Source organism: Delphinus delphis, chromosome 11 (genome assembly GCF_949987515.2).
Source record: "Delphinus delphis chromosome 11, mDelDel1.2, whole genome shotgun sequence".
In the NCBI taxonomy this organism is placed as follows: Eukaryota; Metazoa; Chordata; class Mammalia; order Artiodactyla; family Delphinidae; genus Delphinus; species Delphinus delphis.
The window spans coordinates 9,924,699-9,939,328 of NC_082693.1; the positions used below are offsets into that span (position 1 = coordinate 9,924,699).

At 46.9% G+C, this 14,630-nt stretch overlaps 1 protein-coding gene and 1 pseudogene across 2 annotated transcripts in view; one reads left to right on the plus strand and one right to left on the minus strand.

Annotated features, from left to right (window-relative positions):
- Positions 1 to 2,952: 2,952 nt before the first annotated feature.
- On the minus strand, positions 2,953 to 3,492 carry LOC132434431 (large ribosomal subunit protein uL5 pseudogene; annotated as a pseudogene).
- Positions 3,493 to 12,209: 8,717 nt separating this feature from the next.
- BORCS5 (BLOC-1 related complex subunit 5) overlaps positions 12,210 to 14,630 on the plus strand; it is a 97,622-nt gene continuing 95,201 nt past the window's right edge. Inside the window, exon 1 of one of the 2 annotated variants that reach the window (XM_060026109.1) lies at positions 12,210 to 12,301. In XM_060026109.1, coding sequence (XP_059882092.1) covers position 12,301 — 1 coding nt within the window. In that variant the 5' untranslated portion in view covers positions 12,210 to 12,300. The other variant, XM_060026108.1, reaches the window with a different exon arrangement.

Genomic DNA, 14,630 nt, shown 5'->3' on the forward strand with positions numbered 1-14,630 from the left:
TGCTTCCCAGCAACCTGGAGCAGGCCCCCTGGGCACCGGGGAGAGCCGGGAGCCCCTTCTCGGGTCCCCAGGCTCCCCACTCACCCACCCCCGGCCCGCATAGCCGCTGTGCGCGCTGCTAGGGCGGGGGCGCCACCCTCGTGGGTGCCTGAGGGTCTGCAGCTGCGCCTTCTCGCTTCCTGGAGACCAGAGAACAGGCAAATACCCACGATGAAAGTCAAACAGTACACAAATGTACACTGTACAGGCATACCTCCGTTTGCACTTAGCAGAGACTGCTTTTTTGTGTGTGTTTTCCAACAAATTTAAGGTTTGTGGCAATCCTGCCTGGAGCAAGTCTATTGGTACTGATTTCGGAGAGGCAGCAGTGGGTGGTGGCATGATGCGAGATCTTAATTCCCTGCCCAGGAATTGAACCTGGGCAGCCCGGATGAAAACCAGGAATCCCAGCCACCACACCCCTGGCTCTTGCCCCAGTGAAAAATGCATTTCTCATGGAGACAAAAACTGTAAAAACAGGTACAAAGTTTATTATTGGGGACACAGCACAACAAGTGGGAGAGCAGACAGAAACATTTGTTTAGTTGAGGTAGAAGCAAGGCAGAGATGCACACCCGGAGAGAAAGGATGGAGGCGCCCTCCCTAGTGTGGAGGAGCACGAGGAAGAGGCTGTTAGGTCATTTATACAGGGCAGTTCTTCCAGGTCTTTGTTTACCTTTGGCCAATTATCTGGTTTCTTTTTCCGCCTGCCCTGCCCTAAGACCCTCCCCAACACGCATGCGCAACTTTTTCCAAGCTAGATTACAGCCCAGAGGCCTGTGGGACGGCCTTATCATCACATATTATGGGGTGGCGCCCCCTCCTTTTTGACCCCCAAGGAGCCTTTCTGTGCATGTGCAATGTTTCCCTTGCCCCAAGGATGGGAGATGTATGACCTCTTGATCTTTTAACAGGGTTTAGTCCCACTCTGTCGCTGCCATAAAAATGTCCAATGTCTGGTTATTTACTCTATTTCTGTTGCTGGTTTTTACATCGAGGTGCAGATCTCGAAATATAGACAGGAGTCCGGTTCATAAATATGTAGCCCTGGAGCCCATTTCTCTCTTGCTTCAGGAAATGTAAACAGGGGGTTGGTAATGAATGTCCAGCCTGGAGCCCATCTCCTTCTCACCCCAGGAAGTGTGAACAGGATGCCAGATGTAAATGTCTAGCCTAGAGCCCATCTATCTCCTACCTCGGTGCCATGTCTCCAACAGCATTTGCTCGTTTTTTCATTATTATTATATTTATTATGATGGTGATTTGTGATCAATGATCTTTGATGTTATTACTATGACTTGCTAAAGGTTAGGATGATAGCTAGCATTTTTTAGCAATATTTTAACATTAAGGTATGTACTTTGTTTTTTAGACATAATGCTATTGCACATTTAATAGACTACAGAACAGTGTAAGCATAACTTTTATATGCACTGGAAAACCAAAAACTTTGTGTGACTTTATTGCAATATTTGCTTTATCTGGAACTGAACCCTGCTATCTCCCAGATATGCCTGTACAATGAAAACCCTGCCTCTCACCCCTGTGTCCCAATCTAGTTCTCCTCCCCAGAGGCAACCACTGATAACAGTTTCTTCACGTTCAAGAGTTTACAGTGCCTGGGCTTCCCTGGTGGCGCAGTGGTTAAGAATCCACCTGCCAATGCAGGGGACACGGGTTCGAGCCCTGGTCCGGGAAGATCCCACATGCCTCGGAGCAACTAAGCCCGTGAGCCACAACTACTGAGCCTGTGCTCTAGAGCCCACAAGCCACAACTACTGAAGCCTGCGCGCCTAGAACCTGTGATCCACAACAAGAGAAGCCACCGCAACGAGCAGCCAGCGCACCGCAACAAAGAGTAGCCCCCGCTTGCCGCAACTAGAGAAAGCCTGCGTGCAGCAACAAAGTCTCAACACAGCCACAAAAAAAAAAAAAAAAAAAAAAAAGTTTACAGTGCCTTCTATCGGGGGCATAGTTAAGAGAATCCTATTTCAATCGTCCAAGGCATGGCGGGTCCTTAAATAGGTTGGCAATTCTTGAATTAAATGTGCAAGTTAAGACTCCAGGAAGGCATTGGGATTCTGCATGATTTATTTTTAATAGGTATGGGTAATAATGATGAAAACAATGGTGTCTATTATTAAAATTTTATCCCTGATATTTAGCATAGTACCTGGTATGTAATAGGTATATAGTAAATATTTAACAAAAATATATTTGTTGATGGCGTGGGTTTTACAAGTGTGTTTCTAAATTAGTGCTTGCTCCCCCCAGCCTCCTATACAGGTGAACAAGTGCAACATTACTAAGCCACTGACACAGCTTGCCAAGTGTTCTAACCTTTCACCGTATCTCTACCTTGGCCGGTGAGAAAGAGCTTTCAAAACTAAGGCACCATGCAGCTGTAGATTATTATTCTAGGCCTGAGAACCAACAGCTGTGGTTTTAGCCAGTAGCTACTGGAGGCATATGTTGCCAGAGATGCCTGTGAACAATGGTCCATTGTGTGAAACTAACTCTACTAGTTGTGTCCAGAGGATGACCTGCTCTTGAATTACAATAATGTTGTGAATATTTGTTTTGAAGAGTGACCAAAGTAAACTCCAGTGTGAATTCCCATTGGAGTAATTTTCCTGATGCAACCAGAGACCGAGGTGCTCAGTACATTTTATCTGTAGATGACATACACGAAGGTCCAGGGTAAAGAGAGGTCACAATCTTTGAATCTCCTTTCATAGGTGGTCCATGCTAGGAGCTAAGTAGACCTCTCCCCACTTAGGAACTTCAGATTCAAGGTTTTGGTTTTTTAGGTTGGTTTTTTTTTTTTTTTTTTTGGGTGTTTTTTTGTTTGTCTGTTTGTTTTTTACATTTCACTGAAAACTTTTTATTGGACTTTTGGATTGAAACAGGAATTTATTTGCCAGGAAGGATGATCCCATCATACTTCTGCTGAAACCAGCACATGGCCTCCCCTTTGCTGATTAGGTGTTTGGCCCCGGTGTAGCCTGTTCTGAGCTTCTTGTCTGTGATGCTGAAACCTGACCTACCCAGCACCATGTAGAAGTTTAGGCCGTAGATGCCAATGCTTGGGTCATATTTGATCCCCAGATCGATGTGTTCTCGGATCCCAAAACCAAAGTTTCCATACCTGAGAAGTTACTTTTTCTTAATTCACACTGTCGCACCTTTAGACCTTCCTCCAGGATTTCTTCTGCGTTTGGCCTCACAAACTTTGCAGTGGACGGCAATCTTTTTTCATTTCTCCTGACGCCAAAGGATCTGACAGTGTATCTAGCTTTGGAGAACACAGGGGTCTGGCCTGTGAGCTGCTCCAGCACCTTGGCTGCCTCGTCAGTCTATCTCCACTCTCCCCCCGACACTGATGTTGAGGCAGAGCTTGCAGATGCGAAGTCCCCGCATGGGCTTCTCCTTTTCACCTTGATCCTGAACCATGATGGGAAACAGGAAGAGAGCCAGATGCAAGGTTTTGATACAATGAACCTGGTTATGGTAATATATTTTTCAGTTATGACAGTGAACAGAGGACACTGATGAAAATAATGATTAAAGGAAAATTTTCGGGCTTCCCCGGTGGCGCAGTGCTTGAGAGTCCACCTGCCGATGCAGGGGACACGGGTTCGTGCCCCGGTCTGGGAAGATCCCACATGCCGCGGAGCGGCTGGGCCCGTGAGCCATGGCCGCTGAGCCTGCGTGTCCGGAGCCTGTGCTCCACAACGGGAGAGGCCACAACAGTGAGAGGCCCGCGTACCGCAAAAACAAAAACAAAAACAAAGAAAAAATTTCTATTTATATGAACTAGGAGTTTAAATCAGAAATTATATCCATTGTCCCCTTGTTGCCGAAGAGATTCTAAATCCTCTTCTAATACTTAGAAGTACCATTTATGTGGAGGCAGATTTTTTAAAGTATTTTATTCAGAAAGTATGCATTAAGCCTCTGCATGGGAAATTAAAGACTGATCAGACACGAATCTGTTATTGAACACAAGTTCACGTGCCCTACGCACAGTGAAGCCAAACAAACTAAAATGTCAAGAGTTTGGAGTTTGGAGCAGAGAAAGGTTTATTGCAAGGCCATGCTAGGAGAACGGGCGGCTAGTGCCCCAAAAACTCCGGAACTCCCCGAAGCGTTTCAGCAAAGCCTTTTTAAAGGCCGGGTGATGGGAGCGTCCCAGCGTGTGGGATCAGCTCATGCATAATTCTCTGGTTGGTTGATGGTGAGGTAACAGGGCAGTTAACATTATCAATCCTTAGGTGCCAGAAGGTCTGGGGGCTACTTGCTCATTATCATCAAATAGTTAATTTCTTCCATGTGGTGGTGGTTTTTAGCCTCTGAAAAACTCATGAAATATGCGTGAGATACTGAGACCAGCTGGGACCAGGGAACCTTTGCTGCAGTGCTTGTACCTGGACAAACCTCTCCTCAAGCAACAAAATACAAAGAAACTATATGGGACTAAAAATAACTGCGTACATGAGTTGGGGCAAATTATGGACAAAAAGATACAAAAGACCAAAAAAGTCAAAAGCCAGTTCTGAAGAGCCGGGATCCAAAAGCAGAGTGCTGGGAGAAAAGCAGGGTACTGAGCCTGCCCCCTGCACGCAACACCACCTAAGGGGTGGGCAAAACACCTAAGCCACCCCTCCGACCCCATATAAGGAAACAGCTTGTTCTCGCTCCCTCCTGCTGCAGCAGGGGACCCAGTAAAGCCTTGCCTGAATTTCTTGTCTGGCCTCTCGTCAATTTCTACTGCTTGGGGAAGGCCAAGAACCCTGGTCGGTATCAATACTATATCTGGGTACTCCAGAGAAGAGCTACAGCAGAGGATATGGTGGAGGGTCTGTCCTGGGAAGGCCCCATAGGGTCCTGCTTGGTTATAAATCTATCTTCAAGATGCTTATTGTTCAGTGGGAAAGACACACAGGTAAATCAATGATTGTGTAAAGACTACATGTTATAATAGAAGATGCTAACTAAGGAAGCTCACAAAGGGGACATCTAATCTGCACTTCTGGGAGGAGGTGCATAAGTTCAAATTTTTTTAAGACTTTACTTTTTTAGAGCACCTTTAGGTTCACAGCAAAATTGAGAAGGAGGTACAGAGATTTCCCATATGTCCCTACCCCCACTCACGCACAGCTTCCTCATCATCAACATCCCACATAAGAGAGGTATACTTGTTACAACTGATGAACCTATATTGACCCATCAAAATCACCCAAAGTCCGTAGTTGACCTTACACTCATTCTTAGTGTTGTGCATTCCATGGGCTTGGACAAATGCATAATGATATTATCCACCATTATATTATCATACAGAGTGTTTTCACTGCCCTCCAATTCCTCTGTGTTCAGCCTAGGCCTCCCTCTCCCTTACCCCAAACCCTGGCAAACATGGGTCTTTTTACTATCTCCATAGTTTTGTCTTTTCCAGAATGTCATGTACTTGGAATCATACAGTATGCAGCCTTTTCAGATGGGCGTTTTTTTCACTTTGTAATATGCATTTGAGGTTCCTCCATGTCTTTTCATTTTCCATTGTCTGGTCCAGAGTTTGTTTATACATCCACCGAAGGATACTTTGGTGGCTTCCAAGTTTTGGCAGTTATGAATAAAGCTGCTATAAACACATGTGTGCAGGGTTTTGTGTGGACATAAGTTTCCAACCATAAGATACATCTTGAAGGATGAAGTTCAGTTAACTAGATGGAGAGAGAAAAGCTGAATATTCCAGACAGAGAAAACAGGACTTTTCAGGGAATTTCATCCTGACTGGCATGAACTTTGCCTGTATAAAAAGGGATAGGGACTTCCCTGGCAGTCAGTGGTTAAGAATCAGCGCTTCCACTGCAGGGTTGCGGGTTTAATCCTTGGTCTGGGAACTAAGATCCCGAATGCCATGCGGTGCAGCCAAAAAAAAAAGGGGGGGGGGGAGGTAGAGAGAGGCTGGGGTCAGAGCAAGAATGTTCTCATATGCTAAATTTTAAACTTTATCTTGAAGCCATGGGGAATTATTGAAGGTTTTTAGCAGGGCAGTGAAAGGTTCAGAGACCTTATTAATATTCTAGAAAATTCTCCGTGCCAGCCACATGAAGGATGCATTGAAGGAGGGGAGGCCAGAGGCTTCTGTTCTCCAAGGAATGAGAGAAGTGAGGAGGCCCTGAGCTGTGCACGGAGACAAGAGAGAAATTAAGGAGAGAGGCTCTCCAGATGTGGTGGACACAGGAGGAGGAGCTAGTCTGGAGTAGACAGAGGCATAATGAGTTTTAGAAAACTTGAATCCTGGTTTTACCACTTATTAGCTGTGTGATCAGGAGTAAACCCCCTAACCTCTATGTAAAATTAGGAAAGTGTTATCGACTTTGTAGGCAGGTCATACAGGGACAGTATATGTGAAAGTGTTTTATAAACATGAAAAGGCTATTTAATTCTTACTTACTGTGTATATAAGCCACATAGGTTGCTATTCATGTGGAAGTGATTTTAGGGGTGCTACAGGCATCAATCTCAAATGTAAACTACCTCTACAGCCCCTCCAGCGGTGCCCTGAAAGGCTGGGGAAGCTGGGTCCTCACCCCACTCCTTCTTTCTAGCAAGGGGAACTCTTTCTTTTTAATTAACTTTTATTGGCATATAGCTGATTTACAATGTTGTGTTAGTTTCTGCTGTACAGCAAAGTGAATCAGTTATACATATTCATATAGCCACTCTTTTTTAGATTCTTTTCCCCTATAGGCCATTAAAGAGTATTGATTAGAGTTCCCTGGGCTATACAGTAGGTCCTCATTAGCTATCTATTTTATATATAATAGTGTGTATATGTCAATCCCAATCTCCCAATCTATCCCTTCCCCCCCTTTCCCCTTGGTAACCATAAGTTTGTTTTCTACATCTGTGACTCTATTTCTGTTTTGTAAATCAGTTCATTTGTATCATTGCAAGGGGAATTCCTTCTTGCTGGCAAGTTCCCTCTTTGTGCTGAGTAGTGCTGGCTGGTGGGGGTGGGACAGTGTGGACAAAATGAAGCTACCTTCCTTCTCCAGCAGAATCCTTGTGTTATAAACGCCCATTTAGGGACTTCCCGGGCAGTCCGAGCTTCCACTGCAGGGGACACAGGTTTGATCCCTGGTTGGGGAACTAAGATCCTGCAACCTGCGGCCAGAAAAAACAAATGTCCATTTAATTTTCTTGCCACCAGACTGTAAGCTTCCTAAGGATAGGGAGACGGAGTCTTGCTGGATCTTCCTTCCCTAGTGTCTAGCAAGTGCCTGGCAAATTATAGGCTCCCAATAAATTCTGAGTCAATGAATGAAGGCATTTTATCTTCCAATATCCTTTTTCTGAGTAACAGCTTTATTGAGATATAGTTCACATACTATACAATTCGCCTAAAGTGTGCAATGCAGTGATTTTTAATATATTCACAGAGTTGTGCAACCACGATCACAATACATTTTAGCTTTCTTTTCTTTTCTTTTCTTTTTTTTCCTTTGGCTGCACCACGGGTCATGTGGGATCTTAGTTCCCTGACCAGGGATCGAACCCGTGCCTCCTGCCGTGGAAGAACGGAGTCCTAACTACTGGACCACCAGGGAATTCCCACCACAATAAATTTTAGAACATTTTCAACACTCCCAGAAAGAAATCCCCACACCCATTAACAGTCACTCCCCATATCGCCTCCGCACCCGCCCTCCTTTTCAGCCTTAGACAACCACTTACTTATTTTTGTCTCTATAGTGCCCCTTGTGGACATTTCATGTAAATGGAATCTACAATCCGTGGTCTTTTGTGATGGGCTTGTTTCACATAACATAATGTTTTCAAGGTTTATCCATGTTGCAGCATGTATTCGTACTTCATTCCCCTTTTTTTCCCCTGCCAAATAATGCCCTACGATACAGATATACCACGTTTTATTTATCCATTCATTGAAAACAAATGGCAACATAGGAAGCCCCAGCCTCTGTCCCCCCACAAAGATGAACAGTTAGACAGCTATCTACAAACAAAAACAGGTCTGGGAGAGCTCTGAAGTCCAGTTAAGAAACTACAGCAACCCAGCAGAACAAAAACTTGAGAATAACTACACAAGGAAAGAAGGAAGGTAGCTTCATTTTGCCCACATCATCCCGTCCCCCTAGCCAGCACTGCTCAGCACCAAGAGGGAATTTGCCAGCAAGAAAGAGTGCCCCTTGCTAGAAAGAAGGATCGGGGTGAGGACCCAGCTTCCCCATCCTTTCAGGGCACCACACGATGGGGTGGTTTCACCCCACCCAGACCTGCAAAGCTAAGACGTATAGAGATGACTAGGAACAGGAAGAAAAGCAGGAACTTCTAACAGCAGTTATGCAGCAGAAGAGATCATGGTTCCAGTGACCTGCTCTGCAAACAAACCCAGCAGCTTTCACCACTGAAGAAACCAATGACCAGCACAGCTACCTCAGACCCCGCCCCCCATAGATTTCACCCTACAGGTATTCACACCCACTGATGGCAGCCGCCTGTGTCCCTCTCTGCTCCCTCCCCTACCCCTATCCTCCCCTGGAGTCTGGAACAACACTGGCAGCCAGCCCAGGCCTCTGTGGTTGCATGAAAGCAAGATGCCAGTCTGGACCCTCTGGTTGAACTCCACCATCATGTGCACCATCTGGGCTAGCCCTTCCCGCTGCAACCTTGCATGCTAACCACCTGATGCCCGTCACTGGCCTCCACCACAGTGCACGTGCCTGGGGCAAACTGTGCAGCCACAGAAGGGCGTGCCAACAGCCAGGGCCCCCGCAGCTGCCTGTGGGCCCAGATCAGGCCCTTCTGTCACTGGCCTGTACCACTGCGCTCACCTGCAGCCAGTCCCTCCAGATGTGCACCTGCATGTCCCTGGCCAGACCCCTGTCACTGGCCTCCACCGCCATGCACTCACGGTGAGACCTGGCAGCTAAAGGAGTGCTAGCCAACAGCCAGGACCCCTGCAGGTGCCAATGACCATTTGGTTGGCACTGACCCTTTCTGCCTGCCCAGTCCCCCACTGCTATGTGTGTGTTGGCAACCAGCTCCTGCTTCTCTATAGGCACCTGCAGCTGCACCCCTGCAGCTGAGTGTGTGCACCACTACTGCATCAGCAACCACTGCTACCTGTCTGGTCTCTAGCCACTGGATCTGGAGGGGCTGCTGCGGACCCCAACAGCCCTTAGAGCCACTATAAACACACTGAAGTGCTTGCCAAGGGCCACAGTTGTTGACACTGTGGATTCCAATGGCCTGAGTTAAAAGATATCATGTAACCCTGAACCCTGTGCCACCACATACCCCTGCACTTGGCGTCCTGCACCACTAGACTTGGAGTCACAGCATGTTCCAGCACGTCCCCACCTGCAAGTGAAAATCTTCCTTTACCAAAGTCAGCTCATAAAGCCTGGAGGAGGTGACTGCTTCGTCAAATGAGCAGACACTTATGCAAGGTTACAGAGATCATGAAGAATCAGGGAGCCATGAGTCCACCAAAGGAATACAGTAAGCCTCCAGTAACTGGCCCCAAAGAAATGGAGATCCAAGAACTGCCCGATAAATAATTCAAAATAATTGTTCTAAAGATGTTCAGAGAGCTAGAAAAGAACACAAACAATCTAGCGCTATCAGGAAAACAATACAAGAACAAAATGAGTTCGATGAAGAGACAGAACACATAAAAAAAGAACCAAACAATAATTTTGAAGCAGAATATGACTGAACTGAAGAATTCAACAGGGAGCTTCAATGGCAGGTTTGACCAAGCAGAAGGAATCAGTGATCTAGAAGGCCACTAGATCAATTGAAATTACCCAAACAGAGGAGCAAAAAAAAAAAAGAATGAAGAGGACTTCCCTGGTAGTGCAATGGTTAAGAATCCTCCTGCCAATGCAGGGGACACGGGTTCGAGCCCTGGTCCTGGAAGATCCCACATGCCAGGGAGCAACGAAGCCTGTGAGCCACAACTACTGAGCCTGCGCTCTAGAGTCTGAAAGCCACAACTACTGAAGCCCGCGTGCCTAGAGCCCGTGCTCCACAACGAGAGAAGTTACTGCAATGAGAAGCCCGCGCACCACAATGAAGAGTAGCCCCCACTCGCTGCAACTGGAGAAAGCCTGTGCCCAGCAACAAAGACCCAATACAGCCAAAAATAAATAAATTAATTAATTTTAAGAAAAAGAAAAGGAATGAAGAAAACCTATGGGACTTATAGGACACCACAAGGGAGACGATGTACGTATCACTGGAGTCTCAGAAGGAGAAGAGCAAGAGATAGGGTAAAAAGCTTATTTAAAGAAATTATAGCTGAGAACTTTCCAAACCTGGGGAGAGACTTGGACATACAACTTCATGAAGCTAATAGCTCACCCCAAAATCTCAATCCAAAACGTTCTTTTCCAAGACAAATTATAAAATTGTCTAAAATCAGAAACAAAGAGTGAATTTTAAAAGCATCAAGAGAAACAAAATCTCTCATACATAGAGTTGTCAGCAGATTTCTCAGCAGAGACCTTGCTGGCCGGTAGAGAATGGGGTGATATATTTATCTATTCATCAGTTGATGGACGGAATAATCCTTTTAGAATGAAACGTTTATCCTAAGGGAAGCATAAAAACCACCATCACATCAGTACAGATTAGGGTATGGAACACAAGATAAATATACTTTGGTGTGGAAGAGAGGGAACAAGAGTCAGAATATGACTTACTCTCCCCACTTTTACTTCTTCTCTCACCCATCCCCAAAGAGGGAATGTCTTGAGAGAGAGCCCCAAGAGGGAGTGGGCACATTGCTTAGTAAGGCCTTCCCAGGCCCATCAGCCTGGTGGTTTATGTAAACTTCAAGACTATAATCTTTTAGGAGACTCTTTTGATCTCTCAGGCAGTTTTTAGTTCTATCTTCACATTCCCACAAAATACTGAATTTACATTCATTTGCACTTTTCTCAAGGTACAGTGGGCCCTCCATACCCAAGTGTTCCTACCCTTCGAAATCGGAGAGGCCAACTGTAAGGGATTTGAAGATCCATGGATTTTGGTATCTGCTGGAGGTCCTGGAACCAATCCCCCGTGGATACCCAGGGACTGCAGATACCCAGGGATGACTGTATTGTAATGGTGAGCAGAGGAAAGAGCATGAGATTTGTAACCAGAGAGTCCTAAATCCTACTTTCACCACTTACCTAACCGTGAGGAAGTTACCTGTTTATGGGCGTCAGGGTTGTTGTGAAAATCAAATGAGTGAAGACAGGAGAAATGTGTGTGATATGGTAGAGTAGAAGGGACTTGAAAATCATTTCATCAATTTGACACTCTCAGGGCATTTGCTGGAAATTTCGTGAAACAAACAATATAAAATGAGTTGCAAAGTTCTGAGAACCCCAGAGCCACTCAACTCCTTGGTGGGAATGCATTGTTAGGTGTAAGTCCTTGACCTGCCAAAGCTGGAAGTTTCTGTATTGCGTTAACTGTAGTACTTCTTTCTTGCCTTTGCTCGTTTCAGAATGCCTCGCGGATAATTGTCAAGGTGGCCAGAAAGTGACTAGACTTGGGGCATCCACTTTCCTTTGAAGATGCACAAACGCCCTAACACATGAATCAGCATTTTCTACTCATTTTTCTCTCATTTCCAGCTCCTTCTTTCACCATCTAGTATTTTTTGTACGATCTTCCACAGCCAAACTTCCAGCTTTGGGAACTGAAACAGGAGCTTGGCATCCAGGCAGTTGTGGATTCCAATCCTAAATCTATCTGGCACCTCTCTTTCCCCATCTGTAAAACAGGGTTAAATTTTTTGCAATATATTACAAATATCGTATCATTATGTTGTACACCTGAAACTCATACAATATTATGTCAATTTAAAAAACCCAAAAATAAATACCAAAAAAACCACACACAAAAACAAAACAAACTCCCCAAAAGCCTATTAATAAAGTTTTAACGATGGGGATAAAGTGCCTAGTGTGTGGACGATACTTAAAGGTGACGCGCAACATTACAACAGGAAACGGGTAACCCTTTGGGGCGGTTCTGGCGTTGAGGTGATCGGGCCCTTTAAGGCTGCGCCCCGGGAGTCGCCGGCGCGAGTTTCCCCGCCCTCCCTCGGGCCCGGGGCGGTGGCCGGGTGGGGATGGGGGGGTGGGCCTTCTAACCCGGAACTGACGGCTGCGCGCTGCCGGCGCTGCCAATCCGCGTCCGAGAAGGAACGAGCGTGAGGCGCCCGAGCGAGCGAGTGAGTGAAAGCGGTGCCGCCCGCCGGCTGCAGGCGCGGCGGGTGCCCGGCGTTTCCCCGCCTCCCTGGCTTGGGTTTCCCTAAATAAGGCAGGCGTGCAGTGTATAGCTCCGCCGCACCTCTTTGCACGTCCTTCCCCGAATAGGGCCTCCCCGTCCCCCGCTACCCGCGCCCCCGCCTGGGCTGGGCGCGCCATCACCACAGCGCAGCCTGTGTAGCCTCCGCATCCCGGTCCCCGGCCCCTTCCCTGTCGCACCGCCGCCCGAGCGGTCGCCGCCCGTTCCGCCGTTCCTCCGCTGCCACCGCTGCCAGCACCATGGGCAGTGAGCAGAGCTCCGAGGCCGAGAGCCGACCCAACGATCTGAACTCCTCAGGTCGGTGCCCTGATCTCCACCCTTCTCCAGCCAGCCCTGTTTGCTTGCGGGGCGGGCTGCCTTCCAGCCTGCTGGGGACTGGGACCGGCGGACAGGAACGCACAGAAAGCCCTCACCATGCTTTTTTCTTAAAAAAGAAAAAGAAAAAAAAATTACCATCTGCCCTAGCCTTGATTGCCCTGATGGAAGCCGGTACCTGTGATTGCAAGCTGAGCCAGCGTGGGCGCCCGAGCCCATTATTTTCAGAACAGCTGTTCCTCTCAGCTGCAGCCTACTCTTTGAAGGAGGACCTAATTAATATTTGGCTTTAGTATTCATGACTGATAGAGAGATTTGGGTCGCGCAATGGATGGGTCATAGGACCTGAAAGAACAGATTCTTTCTTAAAAATGGGTTCTAGAGATTCTTTTTCAGAAGGGATGTGTGGCAGGTGAACAATCGCTGTGAACCGTTGGGTGAGAGCGAGTCCAGAAACTGCATCTTCCCATCGGAAGGTGTCTCGGCTCCCTTTCTAATATAGAAGTTGGCTAGGAAGGCAGGATCTGGTGTTTTTCCCTATTCTTCCCCCGCCCACGTTGTTTAGATTTCTCTCCGAGTTTGATATAGGAATGGGAGGATTATTGTTCCTGTAGTATAATGAGCACTCGGAACAGCTGATGCTTAATTGAGGCTCATTTGCTCCTTTTTGTTGTTGTTACCCACCAACCTCTAGGACCACTGGGACTGTCCCAGATAAGCTCTGGAGTTGCTAATCCAAATTGGCTTATATCTGGGGCCTAAAAAGAGCCCTGGTCATGGGCTGCTCTGATCTTGGTAGGATATGTAGTTCAGAAATGTAGACGCTAGCAGATCTATGGGTATTCCACACTGAAATGTAACCTTCAAAGCTAGTTCAGTCTACCATTCTGGGGGCTAGATTGAGATAGCTTTTAACGGTGAGCAGCATCTACTGCTACGTTCATTCTTATTTATTTGAAAGATCCAGAATGTAGTATCTGTTGTAACAAATATAGTAATAATTGTTACCCCTTCCCTTCTTGCCTCTGTGTCAGGCCAGAAGCATATTTTGTGAGAAGCGTGTCATTTTTTTTTGTTTGTTTGTTTTTGCGGTACGCGGGCCTCTCACCGCTGCGGCCTCTCCCGCCGCGGAGCACAGGCTCTGGACGCGCAGGCCCAGCGGCCACGGCCCATGGGCCCAGCCGCTCCGCGGCACGCGGGATCCTCCCGGACCGGGGCACGAACCCGCGTCCCCCGTATCGGCAGGTGGACTCCCAACCACTGCGCCACCAGGGAAGCCCGCGTGTCATCTTTTTAATAGGCTTGCTCACCTACTAACCAACAGCATGGCCTCTAACCAGTACTAGAGCATACTAACCAATACTACCGAATAGCATAGGTTAGAATTTACCTGGTTCCCTGTGCTAAGTGCTTCACATGTGTTCATGTTTAATCCTCACAGTAGCCCCATTTTACAAACAAGTAGTAGAGACTAGCTAGAATCTAGTAAACTCTGTTTTCCTCTGGTATCTGGGGAAGGAGGAATCACTGAATTTGTACTAGGAAAGATTTCGGGCTTGGGATTTGTAAAACATTAGGTAAATTACCAAAAGAGGCGAAGAGAGACTTCTTGAAGAGCAATGAAAGTAGCTGAGATTCTAAGAGTGAATGCCAAGCCTTAAGAGACATTAGCCTCCAGGAGGCAGGGCAGTTCTGTGGCATACCTGGATCAACCTTTGAGACATGATTATGATGCGCCTGCAAATACTACCTTCTAGAGTGTAAAACAATAAAGATTCCCTCTTGCCCCAACCAGATGTTTGGGAGCAGAGGATGTCTTGGTCTGGGGAGTCCTTGACAGTTTGAATCACTTCCCTCTAAATGGATTACAGTCTCCTGGGTGCCTGAAGTTGACCCGCCTCTTTAGCGGTCCTTCAAGTTTCTTTATTTTGCCTCAG